The following is a 19,582-nucleotide window of genomic DNA, read 5'->3' as shown; positions in this document are numbered from 1 at the left end:
ATTATGACCGCACTTTCATTTTTGGATGAACTTTAATATGGTGGTGACATCCAGTGGAGTTTCACACAAATGCACGGCACCCAATGTCGAATCGCTGTTTAAAATATCACTATTACACAATTTATCACTTATAGCGTTTAATCTGAAGAAAATAAAAACAATGACAGTGGTTTAACAGTTACTAGCTCAAATAAATACATTCAATTTTTGAACTTATTTGTGTCTCATATCACCTTTAAATTCGTTTTCTTCCGAACCGATAGAGGTCGCTGTTCTTTGTTAAAAGGTCGCATACTTTCCTTTTGCTCTTGTGCCCCTGTCCCTTAACGGAAAGCAACAATAACCAATAAAACCCATCGGGGGAAATGATGCTGTAAATGACTGTAAATGTGTATTGCAGGTGCTGTTGTAATCGGTGAATGACATTTAATCACTAGTGCTGTGCACTGCGGCTGGACCAGCGCTGTCTCCAGGTCAGAGCTTCCGATCCTCCATAGGAACTATTTTTAGTACCTGTCAACTGGTTGGTTCTTTGTTGTTGTGGGATTTCCCACGAATACTTTTCTTGTTCATGCAGGTGTAGATTTGACGGCAGTGATGGCGATCAATAAGATCTTCATAAGACTGGGTTACGCGTTTGTTGGGGTGCTTGTGGGATTTTCGGCGTTTCTCGTGTGGAACATCGCCTACAAACAGCCGTGGACAGCAGCGATGGGTGGATTATCAGGTACAGATTTGGTCAAGGCTGTGATTAAAATTCGAGTAAACTATTTACAAGGCGTTTTAGACATTATATACTTACTCGGAACCCGTACATGATGCCTAAAGTGCTTTTTAGGTGGAACGCTCACTGGGGCTGGAGCCTTTATCATTTTGTCGTCTCTCGACTTGGTGCAAGTATTTATACTTAAAATCGATTAGCTTTTAGACAAAACAAGCTGTATTAAAGATGTATCTCAGGTAAAGCATTTAAAGTCGTTTTTACCAAGTCATAATACACTTCAAACTCTTTATTCACACGGGTGCATCTGTACTCCGAGTGTGTTTTAACACTTTTGCTCAGTGACCTTTGCCCTTTGAATGAGTTCCAAGAAAGATTTTTAGTTTAAGGTATTTTGTGGTAGACAAATAACCGTGAAGGATGTTCATGTCAAAAGTTGAGTGAAATATTTCATATACAGTAACGTTACCTGGCCACCATTTTTAACCTTTCTTAACATGGAACCACTGCTTATCATTTTCAAGTTTATTTACATGGTTCAGAATTATTGTATAAATATTTAACATAACCTCTATTGCAATCATTATCCGTATTTAAACATTTTCAATTTGTTCATTAGCACAACAAAAACTGCATACACCATACATAATTTCTTAAGATAGAAATGTGGTGGCAGGTTTTCTGCTTTATTGTTTAACAGCTTAAATATCTCTTCTGCAATTCTTAGAGCACATGTACTGTCATCAGTCAAACAGGAAAACGGCAAGTTTACAAGCACGTGAGAATGACAATGCAATAAAGATTGCTGAGCCCTACAGATAAAGTCACTGATGTCTTGCACATTGAAAAAATGTTGTTAACTTGAGTCAATAATCTTCATGTTTATGTATATGTTTAAATCTACAGGCGTTCTGGCACTATGGGCTTTTATCACGCACATCATGTACCTCCAGGACTATTGGAGAACGTGGCTGAAAGGGCTGAAGTTCTTCCTATTCATAGGTGTTTTCTTCTCAGTGCTATCAATCATAGCATTCATCGGCTTCCTGGGTGTTGGCATCTCCCGCAAAGAATGTGAGTAGAGATCATCTATTCTAAAACGTACTGTCTAGAATAGTTGACTTTCAACCATTGATAGTTTTAGTTATAGAGTGAGGTATGAACTAAAAGATACATTTGGATTTGTTTCAAATAAAAATTGGCCTCCAGGACTGACTGGAATTCAATTTGTGTGTGTTTACAGCTCTCTCAGATCCTAGCAGTCTGTTCCTGTCATGTGTTTGGAGCTTCATCAGTTTAAAATGGGCATCTTTGCTCGCCCTCTATTCTTATCGATATCGAGAAGAATTTGCCGACATCTCCATCCTCAGTGACTTTTAAATATACATCAACGATAACACGCTCATGCTCACAGACAAGGAAAAGTACAAACTTGGAACATGCTTGGCTATTTTAAATAAAACAGGAGCACTTTCAGGAAAGCTTTCGGTTGCTTTAGTTTAAAATAAATTACATTAGTGGATCTCTTTTCTTTCCCTTGGTCTGTGGGAATATCAGGTAATGGGTTTTAACATTACAGTGAGAGGCTGCACTGTTTGTGGGTGTACGTAAGGATGTCATCTGTGATGTTATATACTTTGAACTCTCTTTAATATTCTTATTGCAAGCATACGATCATAATCACTGTTTCTGAGCCTTTTCACTTTGTGTGTAGCACATACTTATTAAGAGGATAGAGGAACCTTCTGTCTTTCTCTTTGCTGCTGCTGTTGTCGTCTTGAATGTTTTCATGCAATCTTACAATGGGAGAGATGAATGGCAGATGTCTCAGAGTGTCTACTAGGTCAGGTATCACTAAATAAACTATTGTCTTTGTTATAAATAGTGTTGGGCAAGTCTGAATAAGTAATTAATTACTAGTTACTAATTACATATTCAATAGCGTAATTAGATAACTGAACAAATTAGTCTCTCCAAAAAGTATTTTATTACTTATTAGTGGTTACTCATTCATTTCTATGACCTATATCAACCTTGATTAGTTAAGTGATTCAAGGATAGACATGAAACAGCTCTTTTAATTCTTTAAATAAGTAATATAAAACTACATAAATTAGTATTATTAACTGATCAAAGTATTGCAAATGTTATATTTGAATTATACATTAAAGCAAGTGCAAGTTATTTTCGGTCAAGACACCTCTAAAATTTTAAAATAAGTTAGTCTGGGACTAGGCTTAAACCCTGTCTTGGAAACTGCCAAAAAGTATTTAGTTTAATTAGATCACAAGTAACTGTAATTAAATTTCTTTTTCAAAGGAAAATTTATTCAATTACAGTATCTAATTACTTAGTAACTAGTAACACCCAACACTGGTTATAAACTACATGTTACAGACTGTATGAGGTAGGGTGGGTTGCTATTGATTTTGTAATAAGCACTTTATTAACTTGTTTAAATGGCTTCTTTACAAGCAATGGTTTAAGCAACTGCAGACTGGTGAAGGACACAGTATAACATTTTAAAAGTTTTGTTCATCTGTTTATTGTTTATGACCCCAGAGCATTAGTAAGGGAGCAACATAAAAATTTCAATGGCACACTGTAAATTAAATAATCTAATCCCAATTTTGTAGCATTTTTTTATAGTTTTGGTATGTAAAGTTTTTAGCCTTTTGATGGTTTAATGTCAGTGTGTTATTTCTATCATATGTCTTGCAGTTATCTATTAGAGGGCTTAGTGTAATTTACTGCAGTATAGAATGCATTTTTGTTGTTATAAAATGCTTTTTTCTTTTTATACACATACTGTACATCATAATAGCTTTTCAGGTAACCATTATATCATATTATTATGAATTGATAATGTTCATGTATGTATGACTAAGCAGGTCATTGATAAAAAATATTATATGGACTCAGGTTTTCTGTGTGGTACACTGATAAGAGTTTATTTTGATAAAACCCTGCAATAGACATTTATTTTTCCGATATTATTTCCCAAGTTAATCATTTGTAAGACAATTCAGTGACCTGAGATAAGAATTTTACAGCTTACAAAAGTACAATTACTTTTATTCCTTAAAATTGTCATTTAAATACAGTTTTAATCAAAATGTAAAAAACAACTTGACCACAACGTTACATATTTTCCACATTTGTACTGAATAATGTAACACATTTTTAAAATGATTAAGAATTTGAAAAAAATATCAAAATTCATGTTTTCAGGTCAGGAATTAAATATAAATTTGAGCGGAGTTCACATGAATGCAAGCAGAATGTCATGCATACTATAGACATAGATGGATGCAGCACTGAATGTTTTGGCCTGATACTGTGATGCTTTAATAAGTCTGCCATATGCGAATATCATAAATGATGATTTAAAAAACCTCCAAACTTGTAAATACGAATTTCCCAAGAGACACCAAAAAACTACATGACCAACAATTTAAAGTTCTGTCATAATTTTCTCGCCCTGTTGTCATTTCAAATTTGTATAACTTTTTTCCTTCAGCAGAACACAAAAGAAGAGATATTTTGAAGAAAGTCGGTAACCAAACAGCACTTACCGGACCCCCTTCACTTCTATTGTATGGACACAAAAACAATGCAAGTGAATGGGGTCCAGGTAACAAAATTGTTCAAAATATCTACCTTTGTGTTATGTGGAAGGAAGAAAGAAAGAAAGTCCTACAGGTTTGAAATGTCAAGAGGGTCTGAAAATTATAACAGTTTTTGTAATAAACCGCATTGCTTTGCATATTAAGATCTGTGCGGGACAAACATTTTACTCAATGTTTCACAAGCTTTCACTTCCTCTCCGTCCTTGTGTGACATTCTCCAAGGGCATCATTTACAAGCTATTATTACAAATCCTCTCAGTTTAGACAAAAATGACTCTGCATTCTCAATTTCTCACTAGATTAGATTTTACAGCATGTAACATGACAGTGAAATAAAAACTTGTCTTGTTGTTCAGAGAAGCTTCATTAAAATTCTCAGGGAAAGCTTATTATTATTTGTGTTCGGTCTCCAACAACACTGCCACAGTCCTACAAGGTTCAGTATGAATTGATGCTATGTCTCCAGCTTCTACTGACAGAGATAAATAGTCTTTTCCATGCAGTAATAAAAGACCGGCTGATTACATTGAATCAGCTTCATCGTGTTCCGTTGGCTCATTTGGGTAACTATAACAGAAAAAGTCAATAAGCAGTGAATAATACAATAAAGCACACATGCAGTATCTAACACACTATATTAAATATACATTATAGACCTTGTGTGATATTTTAACAATCAACATTGTAATAACCTCTCAATCAATGCAAACTGTTGAAAGTAGTGGTTATATATTGTTGTCTTACCATCTTCTTCTTGGAACAGTCATAGTGAGACCACCCATAGCAGAAGCGGCATCACTGTCTGCCGAGAATCTCCGCTCTGCTTTAACGTATGGCAGGGCTACAGTCTCTAACATAGATCTGACTAAACCCCAGTATTGGCCTAAAAGAGACAGAATTATATAAAAACTGGCTGACTGTACGAATATGCACCAAAATGACCTCAAGGTCATTGTTAATAACACTCATAACTGAATAGTTCTCACTCTGTACATGCAGTAACTCCTCCAGAGACCTGACTGCATTATCACAAGGCCTTCTCAATAACTCTTCCTCAGCTAAAGGCTCAGGCTGTAAAACAATTTAAACATAAATATCGTCGCTGTCCTTCCAACACCTTGTATGTCCAATTGAGCTCTTTTTCAGTAAATGGAAAAACACAGCACTTTTAAAATTATTAAATACAGTGTTGTCAAAGGTGACAATCACTTTTTAGTACTTTTTTATTGGTTAAATATTAACAAAATCCAGTGACAAATATAAAGGGTGACTAATAATGTTTAATGGCAAAAAATCACGAAATATAAAGGTGCATGGTTTTAGAAAGACAGCAGCGATATTCAGACAAGAGGTTGGGATCTTTACAGACGCACCTCATTTCCCACAAGAGCACTGATGCAGGCCTGTGACGCATCACAGAGAGTTGTGAGGTCATAACCTCCCTCTAAGGCCAATACAACACGACCTTCAGCCAGCTCCATTAACTTTCTGGTCAGGAATCCAAAACCTTGTATTTTAAAACACACTTGTATTTTAGTTACAAACAGAATAACATATTCAGTGGCACACTGCTGATATTATATGTAATATAATAAAGGAAAAAATTAAGAGACCTTTCCAAATCTTTATTTCAAATCAGCATTTCTAGATGTATCGTGGCCATTTCAGTCCAGTGTTTGTTGAATTCTACCGAAATTAACGTCAGGAGTGACAAAGTCATCCAACAGCAATGTGAAAGACACTGACAGCATGACAAGACAAATGAAAACTGTGATAACATTATTTGTCTTCTGAATCTCTCTGCTGCCTGCCCTGACCATTGACTGTGATTTCGTCTGTGAATGTTTGCAGCCTGCCATGATCTTTGCCTGTTTCTTGAATTTTTGTCTATTAAAGTTAGACCTCCAAAACCCTGCAAGTCTCTGAGCAATTCGCAACAAACACATAGGCTACATATAAATAGTACATTTAAAAAAACGGTCTCTGAAATGGTCTCTTAATTTTTTCTGCGGCTGTATGCCAAATGCCTAAATGTAAATGTATTTATGTAACATAGTATGTGTTCATGTTAGCTAGTGTATTAACTTGTCTCAACAAATACAACCATTTTGTAAACTGTTACCATATAATCTCACAACTGTACACACCTTCTTTCAGAACAATCTGCACATACATACATTTTGCTGACACTTTGTATCCGCCCAGAGCAGGGGAATGACCGTCAGCAGCATCAAAACCAGCTGAAACCAGGACCACATTAGGAGAAAACTCACGGGCAATTGGCATAACTATTGTTCTATAAAGACAGAGAGAGGTTTAGTGCATTAGTTTGTTTACAATACGCATGAAGGAGCATCATTTCTACTGCGCTAAAAAATACAATGATATTGGAAAATAATTCAAGAAAATGTGAAAGGTGCCAAATACGTTTGTACCTGAATGCAGCTAAATATTCTGCATCTCCCATTGGAGGATTTAGCCCTCCAGACCAAGCCACATTTACATTATAGCCTTTGCCTTCCCCTTCTCCTGCCTGCAACACATACACACAGCTTACATGCCAAAACACATCAGGCACGAAAACCAATCGACTCTAATATCGAGCACTAACATATTTTATATTGTGAGCACACTTAATATTTTAGCAAAACTTACCATTTTAGGTCCTCCAGTACCAGGGAAGAAAGTACCGTAGTCATAGCGATGCAGAGAAATATAGAGAACACTAGGATCTGTGTAAAATATTGCCTCAGTTCCACAACCATGATGGATATCCTTATAAAAGTGCGAATTGAGAATCAGGGTTCTTCAAAACATCTTTTGGACATTTATTTCATAGACTAGTACCATCACATTTTTGTGTGTTTCTTACCCAATCCACTATAAGAATCTTTTTCATATTTAATCTCTGCTGAAGTTGTTTAGCGGCAATAGCAACGGAGTTAAAAATACTGAAGCCTCTATAACAAAGAACAAGAGACATTAGTTAATAAAGTGCTATTAAAAGTTAAAAGTGACCCGATTTCCATCATGACATTCCATAGCCCTTCATTTTTTGTCATTTGTTTTTGTCATTTCACTATTCACTTAATGGTAAACAAAATATTGATGTTTGTGTGTGCACTTGTGTGCAACTCACCCTGTAAGAGATTGTGCTGCATGGAGTCCTGGAGGTCTGACCACAGCAAACCCGTTCTGGGGAAAGTCACGGAGAGATTATGACATTTCGGTCACTGTTTTGTGGGAGAAATCCATACTATTGGAGTCTCACCCTCAGCTCTCCTTGAGCCACACGCAAGGCCAGCTCAATCACACTGCCGGCTGCCATTCTAAGTGCAGCTGAACTGGACAAGCTGTTCCATACCATATCATGACGAATCTGTCAATCATGTGCAAACAACCAAGCGCATTATCATGCAACAATTAAAAAGATTACAGAAGACACAGTGTCTAAAAAACATACAGTAGTAAAACAATGGTATTTTTTACAAGTGTTCACACTTACCCCATGTCCTCCACATGGTTGTGTCAGAAACATCTCTTGATGTGGGGCAACACATTGGCGAAGTGTAAAAAAACATTAAAATGCATTTACACACACAATGTTATATCGGTGCATGTGCAAGTATCTACTACATACCAATATGGTTTGAGAGCTCCGTGAACAGAATAACGTGATCCTTTGAATGGACTGACTGTAGTTCCTCAAAAGAAGCCATCCTCCCCCTGACCAACTAAAACAAAACAAAACATAACAGATAACTGATGTATGTTCATTCGACAATAACAACAGCTATGGCTATAGATCATTTTGTCTCTTTGCAGTCACATACAACTACAGTATCGTGAGTAAGACGTTTCAGCAGCAACGACATAAACAAATGTTATGTTGCCCAAACTTAACATCCGGTAGACCTCCGCAAAGAATCAATAACTGTCGAGTAGTTTTAATGTCATTTAATAATACATACAATACAATATATTATATATTTTGGGCCAGCATGTGCGTCTGATGAAACCGTTTATATTTCATGTGTTCAGTGTTGGTCTTTACCTCACATTGTTTCTGAAGGCCACACTCATGCAGTCTTGACCAGATACTCTTAATTCTGCCAGCGTGCTCAGGGTGCTTGCTATTATCCCCACAGTCACACTCGTGTTTCAGCATCAGAGAGTCATACACCAAGCCTACACACACACACACACAGATTTGTATTTAAATATTTACGTAAACCTTATAGAATTGAATCCGGAATTTTTTTTAATATATGATAATGTCCGTTTATAATTTTATTATCTATAATTTTATTAATTTGTTGGATTTTTCTGTAAAAGCTATTTTACATTACATAGTCACTTATAGTCCAAAACAGACTTATAACTGAATTTCAAAAAAGTTTATCTTGTCGATGTTTCATGCATGATCAAAGGAAAAGTAATGTTTGATATATGGGATCAGAAAGACTCCGACTTGATCGGAAGAGGTCAAATATATTTTGGTAATGGCACCACACGGGAGAATAAAAAGGTGCATAAAGTCATAAGATTTGAGCTGGGCCACGCCCCCTAATTGTTGGAAGGTGCAAACCCTGAACCTTTGTGTCTTTTAGCACGAGTGTTACCGTTGGGTGAACTATCCCTTTAAGAATCTTTTGAACTTATTTTTGTAAATCAATTATTATTATTTGTTAGTTGTTTAATAACATAACAGCTGTCTAAAAACATTTTTACTGTGTGTTGTGAAAAATACATAAAAATGTTGTGAATGTGAAATGGTTTGTTCAGAGCTATAATGATTATAATCATAATTCCTCTTATTTTATCAACATTTTTCGGATTCTGCAAGACTCTTGTAAACATACGACCCCATGGAATCATATCTTATTGTGATCTCTTAATTCTTACCTGTGGTGAAGTTTGGTTTGTTCATGATACTCTGGGATAGGTTTGTGACAGTTGTTTGACATCTTAAGCGTGGGGGCAAAGATCTGTTAAGGTGCCGTTGAGGCCATCTGATTGGTAGGTTATTATAATATTCTTCAGCTTCAGGTCCCAGATTGTGCTCTCCATCTTTTGCTCTCTCTCTGTAACTCTCACTTCCCAGTGGTCTCACTTTGTCATAAAGCTCTTCTGAACAACTGTGCCACATTTTGTGTAGTGGTAACTTTCAAAAGAGAAAGACAGCAAATGTGTAAAATATGTAAATGTATACAGAATTGCTTTTGGTTAAAGTGATTTATAATAAAGTCTCTGGCAAAGGTGTGAATTTAAATTATTAGATCACATGTGATGAGCCAAGACACATTACATTTCAAACTTAGAATTAAAGAAACACTGAAAAAATTTAATTTCTTCTAACACTTAGAATCTGCTATAACAATCGGTCCACCTGTTACACAGCTATTTAACTCTAAATTATTGAACATAAAATATTGATTCAAAGTATTTTATAAGCTCACTTTGTTAGCTAACTGCAGATTTAAACTTATCCCATAAGAAATCACAGATGTGTTTAGGTAAAATTATTATTTTTGTTTTATTCTGTGAACAATTATCCATATTTCTCCCGAATTTAAAATAAAAATATTGTTTCTATTTGCATTAAAACATTAAGTTCATATTTACTTTTTAACAATACAACAGTAATATTAGTGTTAAGGAAAAGTTTAAACATATTTTTATCAATGTGATAACCTGGATTTTTGTTTTCATGTGTCTTGTCATTCTGTCTGTCTTTCACAATGCTGTTGTCACTCCTGAGGTTTGATTTTGTTTAAATTTAACAGACACTGGACTAAAATGGCCACGATACATCTAGTAATGCTTATTGAATGAAAATCTCAAATGGTCTTTACATTTTTTTCCACGGCTGCATGTTGTTATTTAGGCATAGTTATGTTTAAGTAACATGTAATATTAAACTTAATCTGTCGATATGACTTAAAGTACTCAGATGACCATGTGTTATTAGTTTTGAACAGTTAATATGTAAGGGATAATGTACAGGCACCCGGTTGTTATCGCAGAAACAAGGCTTATTTTGCGATAACAGCCAGCTGCTTGTACATTATCCCGTTTATTACACGGCTACTTGTCACATGAGAAAAAAACTGGAAATCAAATGTGAATTTGAAATATTTCAGTAGCTCATTTTTACCGAATGCAGACCTTCCACAAGGAAAAGCTGTTGACTTTCGGTTTTAAGGTAAGAAACGACGTTCAAATGATACGAACAGGCAATTGGGTTTAAAAATTTGTTAATAAAATGTTAGATGTTTTATGAAAAGCCACATTTATATTTAATTTGTCCAAATAAAAATTGCTGCATCTGGGTTACCATGTGTTATTAGTTTTGAGAGGTTATTATCTGGGAATAACAAACCAGCAAATGTTGCCAATCAGAATCAAGCATTCCAACATAGTCAGAGTTCTGTAATAACAGAGAATAACTTTGTAATGTCACGACTGGCCAACAGAATCTGTAAGTATTCCAGATCGCAGTGTAAAAAAAAGAAAGTTTCTTTCATTTGTCTCACCTTATTAGAAACAGTGTGCTGGATTCTGTCCTGTAGACACAAGGTGGGGTGCTGGTCACTTATGGGGTGTGTAACTGCAATTGTGTATGTGTATGAAATGTAAGAAGGCGCCGACTTGGTTTTACACAATATCCTATGAGACATCAAATTGGGGTTCTGAACGGCAATGTGCGGCGGAGGTTCTGCCTGGTGTAATGGAACAAAGAAAAAGCTGAAGAATGAACAGAATCCACACATCACTGCTGTCCTCACAGATCACTAACTACCAACGCACAAAAGTTAGCACACGAAGATGCATGCAAAGCTTTGAGAGGTTGCTAGTGATATATAGCTCAGATTTTATGGAGTTTTCAGTTTAATTTAAAGGGATAGTTTACCTTTCACACAAAAGAGGATGTTTTAAAGAATGTTGGGAACTGAACAACCGCCGTACCCACTCACTTGCATTGGTTTTGTGTACATACAATAAGCGAATGGGTACCGCCGTTGTTTCATGAACATTCTTTGAAATATCTTCTTTTGTGTTCTGCAAAAGAAATAAACGTCATACAGGTTTAAAATGACAATAGGGTAAATGATTACAGAATTTTCATTATCCCTGTAAGTATCTGTTTAATCTAAGACATTTCTTCTAAGAAAAAAGCTTGAGAGAAATTAAAACAGAAACAAATGCTACCAACCTGTCCTCCAACCATATGACAAGCATGGGCAGTATTTTAATTAAATGTATTTAAAGAGAATTTTGTAATTTATACTTTACTTAACAAGAAAAAGTCAAACGTAATTTGTAATTAAATACCCTAAGAGACTGTATTTTAAAAGACTTATTCAAGTATGTTGTTTTATTCTTGAGCATAATAACTTTCATCACCAGGCAGGGGTGGTACCACTGATCAGAAATTGGTGGAAATCTACGAGACAATATTATAATACATATTTAAGTATAGCTTTTATACCTTTAAATGACAGATTTAAATAAATTGCATGTATACCATATGCAATATTATGGTAAACAAAACTAACATTGCAAAACCTCCCTAAAAACATGTAGGATGCTTAACTAAATACTGAATTAGGCTATTACAACAATTGCATTCATTTTGATGTAATTTCAAGCAATGCACAGATTTTAAGTAATTGATGTGCTTCAGGAAAACAGATTCTTCATTGAAGTAGTGACCTATTTCTATTTTAGATTAAGTGAATTTGTTTTTTTCCAATGCCGATTTACGTTTATGGATAAAAAATGTCTAATTTATAATAATTTACCATATACCATTAAATTCTACATTATTATAAAAAAATAAGACATATTTTTGTTAATATGATTTTTTTTCTTTAGACATTTTACTCTTGTATTTTTTTCTTCTTGTAGCAGCGGGCAGATCATTCCACAAATGTGGAGTGATTTTTTCCCTTTTTGGGATGGCACTACAAGACGGCGTTCATTTGCAGAGCGTAGGGATCTAGCGGGTGCATAAGTCTGCATTAGTGAGTGAAGATATAGCCGAACCAGTGGTGGTCTTGTAGGCCAAGAGCAGAGCTTTGAATTTGATGCGAGCTACTATAGGGAGCCATTGTAACTAAATGAAGAGAGGAGTGACGTATGCTCTCTTCGGTTCATTGAAGACCACTCTTGCCGATGCATTCTGGATCATCATTACAGGTTGGGTTGTGCAAGCTGGGAGTCCAGCTAGTAGCGCATTTCAATGATCCAGTTTGGACAGAACAAGATCCTGGCTTTTCATGACTACATGAAACTACATAATGTTTACATAAGGTCACAGTATACATTCGATTGATTAAGCAGTTAACAAACAAAATATGATGAAAGAAAAGGATTTATTTCAGCTTTATTTCATGAACTTGTTAATTATATGTCCTGTTAAAAAAATGCATCATCTTCTATACTAAAAAACAAAGTTAATAAAAAGTAAAACAGCTTTCTGAGATTGCCAAGTTACCAACACTATACATTTTGAATTGTAAAATGTGTGTAGTATTAATATAGATTCAGTGTTGGAAAAAATAATTTTGACGAGTTTTATCCAGCAGATGTCAACCATTCGGTGGAATCAATCATACTGGTTTACACTTAGTTCTCTCATTAAAAAAATTATGAACAAAAAAGTTTTCTACATGAATCCGAAAAGTTGGGAAAGAGGTGCTAAATGTGTGAGAATCTGAGAAAAATCTGTTTAATAACAAACCTCACGTGACTGTGGCGGGCCATAGTTCTGTGGTTCTTTATCTTCTGCCGAACTCCTCTTAGGTACTGAAGAAGAACTGGGTCCTGCACCTAAAAAACATAAACACAATCTTTTGATCATAAAGCGCAATCATTTTTATATTATTATAGGCTTAAAATAGTTTTAAGAATAATGTAAAGCACAATTTAAAGGAATTATCTGTGACTTTGTTAAGTAAAAACTGTAAATTTGGCCATAAGCTTATATTTAAAGGTGTCTTAATTAAAGGTGAAACTGAATAATATTAAATGAATAAACAGGGAATCATCACACACCCATAGTGTCAGTTGCTCTGACAGCAGGGGGCGCACTGATCTTACGCCGCAGTGGATTCTGTCTGCCGGTTAAACTCCTCTTTCGTCTCACTTTCAGAATTGGCTCAGAGACTTTTTACAGACACACACACACACACACAAATTTGAGCTTAACATATAAAGCTTTCATTTAGAGAGTCTGAAAACAATATAGTACAGAGACAACCACAGTCAAACAAAACTCTTGTTTTCTTTTCTAATGAAGCACTTGTGTGTTTGTATATGTATGCCACCTGTTCTTCTTAATGGATTGTCCTCCCCAAAACAATCAGAATAATATGTGTTGGATATAGAGTTGGATTGATTCAAATCCAGTTTTGGTTTCCTGAAAAAAAATGAAAAAGAAAAATTCTGTCATCATTTACTCACCCTCAAATTATTCCAAACCTGTACACGTTTCTTTGTTTTGTTGAACACACAGGATGACATTAGTTAAAAGTACAAAAGAATTTGTAAAAACTACCCCCATTGAATCCCAAAGTAGGGAAAATAAATATATAGGAGTCAATGGGGGGGGCGAGTTTTGGCATTCTTCTAAACATCTTCCTGTGTGTTTAGAAAAACAGAAATGTATACAGGTTTTGAACAATCTGAGGGTGAGTAGGTGATAACAGAATTTTCTTTTTGGGTGAAGTATCCCTTTTTATTGATTAATAATGAGGTTTACTGTATCTAACCTGGGAAATGCGGACAGCACAATGTCTGGAGCTGCAAACTGGTCCTGTCTATTTAGAATAAACTGCTGTAGCCTTTGTTTCACCCAGGGACTGGCAATAGCACCTGTCAATTACAACAACAAATAAATCAGACCTGGACAGAACATGTTGTCAAGAAGAGTAGGGCCAAAAAGCATTTGGACACTTAAAAATTACATCAAACAACCAATCAACACGTTTTAAAAAAGATCATTGTTAAATTTCAGTAATAGTTATATGCCCTTTTCATACAGAGATCCTCGAAAATATACGGAAAACGTGTTCTGGAATTTGTTTCATATTTCATATTTTGTTCATTATTCACACTGCCAGTGATTTTCTAGAATCTGAGCATGCATTCACACACATCCTGTGAAGATCCCGTATAAAGACGCTTGACGTAGTGTACTGTAATGCATGTTATGTGCATTATTTTGTTAAGTAAATTAAGGCTGTTCACGGTGAAAGATATTTCGTTGCTGTGTTTTTACAATGACACCTACAGCATGATCCAGTATATATTTTTATGTCACTATCTATTGACACATGCCAATGAAAATCGGATGTGCCACCGGATCTACCAAGCATGAGGTATATTCAGCTGCAGGCCTGCAGCCACTCATTTTAAGACACAAGATCCAGACCACCAGTCTCAAGGGGCCAGTTTTTTGTACAGTATTTGTTTATGTTTTGAAAAATGTACGTATATATTAAATTATGTGGTTATCGCAACTATTATGTGCTCGTCTTTGTTGTGTTTTATTTCTGTGGACACTCTGCTTCCTTTTTAGATAGGTTGCTGTAAAGGGGCTTTGCTGCGAAGAAGCAATGTCTATCCTTATTATTGGTTATTATTTCTTGATTATTTTTATTTATTTATTGCATAGCTCATTTATTTAGGATTTGTGTGTTTGTGGCACGTTACTTTAAAGCACTTAACTGTTAGTTACTTTGTCAGTTTAGACAGTGAGTACGTGTGTTGTGTATTTTTTATTTCATTCATTGTAGAGCCATACGACAATTCTAAGAGAGAAGAAAATACCTCAGCTGCAACTGTGTACAAACTGTTGCAGCCTTTGCAACAGTACCCCTTTTGCACAGCATTGGCAGTGGACGCAAGAGGACAAGGAAATGGTCCTCATTGTCTCATGGAACTTTTTTGTTTTTTCATTCAAGGAAGACATTATTACATAATTATTTTTAATAGTCTTAATTTCTAAGTGTTTATTATTTCTGTTGCAATTATTCATATTCTATACATCTATTAAGATGTTACAAATGTGTTCTGTTTGAGTGTGTTGTGTTGAAATGTTTGTTCATATAAGAAATGCATGACTTTATTTACATTATTTGAATTCTGGAAAATAATGTATATTTGACATTGAAGTCTACACTTTCTCCCTAAGCGTTTGTTTACAAACTGAACAGATATTGATTAGTTAGATATTAATTATGAACATCAAGTAATCATTTTAATTCTGAAAAATTATTTATATTTGACATTGAAAGTCTAAACTTTGTCCCAAAGTGTTTGTTTCAAAATGAACAGATATTGATTATGTAGATATTATGAACTAAGTTAATATTGTCTATCTGGTAAAATAGTAAGCACTATGCAAATAATTAAAAATAATGTAGGTTATGCATTTTCTAGCATTTTCAGATATTGTACATATCACCAAAATCTATGCCAAAATTAGAACATGAGCTAAAAAATGAGTTGGTAGTACTGTCTGGGCTAAATAATTTATGGTTCCGGCCTGAGACTGGTTGTCTCGATCGTGTGTCTTAAAATGTGTGGCTGCAGGCCTGCAGCTGGATGGCTAAGCATAGTGATGCGGTGGGCGGAATGACCAAAACTCTATTTCACGGAATGAGTCATTTTGTTTCATGGTAACGATATATTTCACGGTAGCAATTATAAATCTGTATAAACCTGTTTTTTCTTAAATTGACTTAATTGTTTTATTTACTAAAGTACATTTGAATGCTCGCCATAGTTATAATGTAGGTTATGAAAATATAATAAATATATCCAATTAAGTTCTGATAATGAGATTTATCATTTATATATCTTCAGGCTATATCATATGCATACATTAGAAATATAGACTAGTAGGCCTACAACAATAAAGTATGAATATATGCACAAACAATGAGATATAATATGTGCCGTACATGTATATAAAGCTCCGGACTGGAGCGAATCATCAAATGTGCATTAATTGCATTAATTCATCATAACTGCCAATTTGCAGAGTGCTGAGTTTACCACGCCTACTTATTTACATTCAGCAGAATACACAGACTAGAACAATCTCCTATTGACCTTTTATTCCGCTCTAACGGCAAATTCCCATTACAGTTTGCGCAAAATTTGAGCGATGTTTTCTAAATGTCGATTAAAACAATATCGCTGTTTTTCGATTAAATTATGTGATTAAAGTGTATTTTGATTCTTCTCCCGATAAGTCATTCTGACCGTACTTCTTCTTTGTAACGGTTACGTTCTGTGACAGGTTGCAAACTTTAGTGCACAGTGCTACCTGTGATGAAAGAGTGACGAGAATATTTTCGTATTACCTCACTATTCCTAATAAATCTCCATACTGCACTCACTCGTTTCCTGCATTTGGGCCATCATATAATATTACTTTATGGGAATTCCTTACATCCTATCTTTCCAAATGTTCTGCCAAAACATATCGCGATTGGACGCAATATTAGATTGATGTGACTTGTAAATACGACAAAACGTGTTTCCATTGCAGTTTTGCGAAATATGCCTTTGTTGTAGGCCTATTACTTGAAAAAAAACTTTTTTGCGATAAATGTGTTTTTGCCAAATTGACGTGTTTCCATTGGGCATATTTTCAATGCGCTATTTGAATTTGCGCATTCTGAACGGTAATGGAAACCTGGCTATAGTGGATTCTGTGCGTCAGATGCCGTCACGTAGGTCTACATGTTAAAACCGCCTGTCGACTTCATTGCATTTGGATGCTTGGAAGTTTTATGGTCAGTGTGTGTACAGAAGACCATCTGAAAGTTACCCTTAGTTTTAAGTGTCCAAAAATGTAGGCAACCCAACTGTGTGAAAACAAAAAAGTACCCTGTTCACTTTTCTTTTTATTTAAAGGTTTGCTCTCCCTCCCTCTCTCCAGTCTCCCGTGTTGATGTTGAGACATCTAAATAAAGACAGAGTAAGAAGCCAGTAAGAGGCACAGTTTGTTAGTTATGCTAAAACAAAATTGTAGTTCCATAATATCTATGACAGCAGCATGCAAGCAAGTGTTCTTGAAGTCTGAACAATGCATCCCTGCTAGGAAATAAATCATAATAAGTATTTTTTATAAGTAGCCTATCAGCCATTTCCAGCAAATGGGGATGCTAAATACATTCTAATTAGGACATATTAAAAACATGTAACTTCCAACCAAAATGCTAAACACAGCAATGTTATGCAATGGAAAATATAATGTAGATCCAAGTTCAAACCATGGTTCACGAGTGTGAAAACTAATAAACCAGGGCCATGTTTTCACAACAGTCGCTCTAGAAGCATTTTTTCACTTTCTGTAATGTGTGCATCTCTGAACTTTTACTAGCGAAACATCATCAACGTTGCTATACCGCAGAAACCTTGTTGCACTCAATATGGGCTGAATCGCTATGGTAACTCTCCAGCTGACGAGGAAGTGCTGTTTTAATACACGCATTGAAGAAACTCATTCACTTCCTGCAGCTAAAATTAGAATTTGTTCGTCTGATTTAGGTGTGATTATTGTAAGAATTAAACCGTATTCTCATCCAACATTTGCCCAAACTACTGACTTGTTTTGCGGACTAAGACGACATGATCAAGACATAACCAAAATGATCAAGACCCACCCCAAAGCAGAACAAACTCAAAACATCAAGGAAGGAAAAGTGAAAGCTTTTGCCATCGCTAAAAGGTGAATGATAAAAAATCTGGTCAAAACAAAGTAGGCTAAAAAAATGCAAAAGAGTAAAGATGCCGTGTGTTGTCTGAATACAAACAACATCATCATTTAAACTACTAACAATTCATGGCTAATGTAATATAATCTGTAATCTATTTATGGAATAAAAACTTACACAAATCATGGTTTAAATCGCGTGTAGGATAACAAAACCCTTACAAAACATGCAGATTTAGTTTGGCTTCATGATTGTCTCGATGCTTAAATAAATAAAAACAAAACTTAGTCTACAGCTCTTCTAACCGTACTTATATCGACTCAAACAAAGTTTGTAGATCTCTTACCTGACACGTCTACATTGCTTTTCCAAGTCGTTCCAACCACCTAAACAAAAACAACACGCATTTGCACTCTCTGTTAGCCTACATCACTGCAGATGCACAGCAATCTTTGTATTCAAAGCACCAGTTGATAACACTTGCGGCCAGTGTCACAAGCTCTTAATGCGATTAATAAAAGCATCTAACTGTTTTCTAACTATTTGAAATGGAAGATGACATCTGGAAGTAGTGAAACCCGTATAATAACCAAAAAAAAGACTTGCGCGCGTGTTTTGTTAAACCTTAAAAGTCGTAAGTTACATTATTCTATTTATTTATAGCACTAACCTCCATGTGCAAATCGTCTTTCCTTAAATGTGTGATTTCGTTAAGTGGCATCAAATGCCCACACCGACGTGTCTTGCTCCTGTCATCTCAACACATCAACAAGTTTGCTTTGCGCTGAAAAAATATCTAATGATTTCACTTAAACCTTCTTGTTGCGATTTGTGCAAATTTGCTCGCACAGGCACAGGTACGTGAAACAAGCACACGTGTTTGAAAGATATAGGAGGGCATATTATAACCGGTGTCAGCCTTGATGTATATATTTACAAAAAATATTTATACTGGAGTTTGAAAACATTAAAATGATGTAAGAATGACATTTTGTTGGTACATCACTGAATTTGACAGTGTTCTGTAAGTCTGGAAGTATGTTCTGATGACTAGGCTACTGTACAATATGGCTATACTGAAAAAAGTTTACTTTAATGTTTAAGTTAAAAGAGAATCACGGTGTAGGCCTATGCTATATCCTGAAATCTGATTTCTTACCTGCTTGTCTTTACTCCCTTAAACTCGTCGTCCAAGTCTGGTTGTGAATATACATTTAAACACTGAGCAAAACCTAAAATCAGAGCGCAAGAATCAAACAACTTGCTGCTTGGTAGCTCATATCATGACTCTCTCTCTCTCTCTCTCTCTCTCTCTCTCTCTCTCTCTCTCTCTCTCTCTCTCTCTCTCTGTCTCTCTCTAGGTTAAGGGCCAGAATATTAGCAGAATATAAACTGCCCATTGCCTTAGATGCACATAGTGTTTATTAAATGATAATGAATGATAAAAATGAATGCATTTTATGAACTATTTGTCTACCATGAGGACTTTATATCAA

The 19,582-nt window shown here is 35.2% G+C and overlaps 2 protein-coding genes across 6 annotated transcripts; one reads left to right on the top strand and one right to left on the bottom strand.

The window, feature by feature from the left end:
* Nucleotides 1–258: 258 nt before the first annotated feature.
* slc48a1b (solute carrier family 48 member 1b) lies at nt 259–3,661 on the top strand. Of its 2 annotated transcripts, XM_079460508.1 has the most exons (5): nt 262–286; nt 401–473; nt 578–727; nt 1,628–1,795; nt 1,965–3,661. In XM_079460508.1, exons 3-5 carry the CDS (start codon nt 598–600, stop codon nt 2,099–2,101), a joined length of 435 nt encoding a protein of 144 aa, XP_079316634.1. In that variant the 5' UTR covers nt 262–286; nt 401–473; nt 578–597; the 3' UTR covers nt 2,102–3,661. The 2 variants fall into 2 exon arrangements, with proteins under 2 accessions (XP_079316633.1, XP_079316634.1); XM_079460507.1 differs by having other exon boundaries at nt 259–473.
* On the bottom strand, nt 3,651–19,422 carry hdac7b (histone deacetylase 7b). Of its 4 annotated transcripts, none has more exons than XM_079460492.1 (22): nt 19,246–19,422; nt 18,433–18,472; nt 17,257–17,332; nt 14,127–14,229; nt 13,683–13,774; nt 13,411–13,521; nt 13,097–13,185; nt 10,887–11,072; nt 9,256–9,514; nt 8,405–8,538; nt 7,991–8,084; nt 7,856–7,890; nt 7,622–7,729; nt 7,490–7,545; nt 7,223–7,310; nt 7,006–7,125; nt 6,786–6,883; nt 6,528–6,646; nt 5,724–5,857; nt 5,337–5,421; nt 5,095–5,233; nt 3,651–4,917 (listed from the first exon to the last, which is right to left on the bottom strand). In XM_079460492.1, exons 3-22 carry the CDS (start codon nt 17,330–17,332, stop codon nt 4,872–4,874), a joined length of 2,172 nt encoding a protein of 723 aa, XP_079316618.1. In that variant the 5' UTR covers nt 18,433–18,472; nt 19,246–19,422; the 3' UTR covers nt 3,651–4,871. The 4 variants fall into 4 exon arrangements, 3 of the variants coding, with proteins under 3 accessions (XP_079316618.1, XP_079316619.1, XP_079316620.1); XM_079460493.1 differs by lacking the exon at nt 19,246–19,422 and adding an exon at nt 18,757–18,821; XM_079460494.1 differs by lacking the exon at nt 17,257–17,332 and having other exon boundaries at nt 19,246–19,376.
* Nucleotides 19,423–19,582: the final 160 nt, after the last annotated feature.

Source organism: Barbatula barbatula (genome assembly GCF_947034865.1).
Source record: "Barbatula barbatula genome assembly, chromosome: 7".
Lineage (NCBI taxonomy): Eukaryota > Metazoa > Chordata > Actinopteri > Cypriniformes > Nemacheilidae > Barbatula > Barbatula barbatula.
This window is presented reverse-complemented; position numbering and strand designations above follow the sequence as displayed.

Coding starts and splice junctions, on each gene's coding strand:
- hdac7b (XM_079460492.1), bottom strand. CDS start 17,332: ATGTCTCAACATCAACACGGGAGACTGGAGAGAGGGAGGGAGAGCAAA. Junction 9,515..10,886: donor AGCACACTGTTTCTAATAAG/GTGAGACAAATG, acceptor CTCTTTTGAAAG/TTACCACTACACAAAATGTG. Junction 4,918..5,094: donor ACTGTTCCAAGAAGAAGATG/GTAAGACAACAA, acceptor TTTCTGTTATAG/TTACCCAAATGAGCCAACGG.
- slc48a1b (XM_079460507.1), top strand. CDS start 598: ATGGCGATCAATAAGATCTTCATAAGACTGGGTTACGCGTTTGTTGGG. Junction 728..1,627: donor AGCGATGGGTGGATTATCAG/GTACAGATTTGG, acceptor TTAAATCTACAG/GCGTTCTGGCACTATGGGCT. Junction 1,796..1,964: donor TGGCATCTCCCGCAAAGAAT/GTGAGTAGAGAT, acceptor GTGTGTTTACAG/CTCTCTCAGATCCTAGCAGT.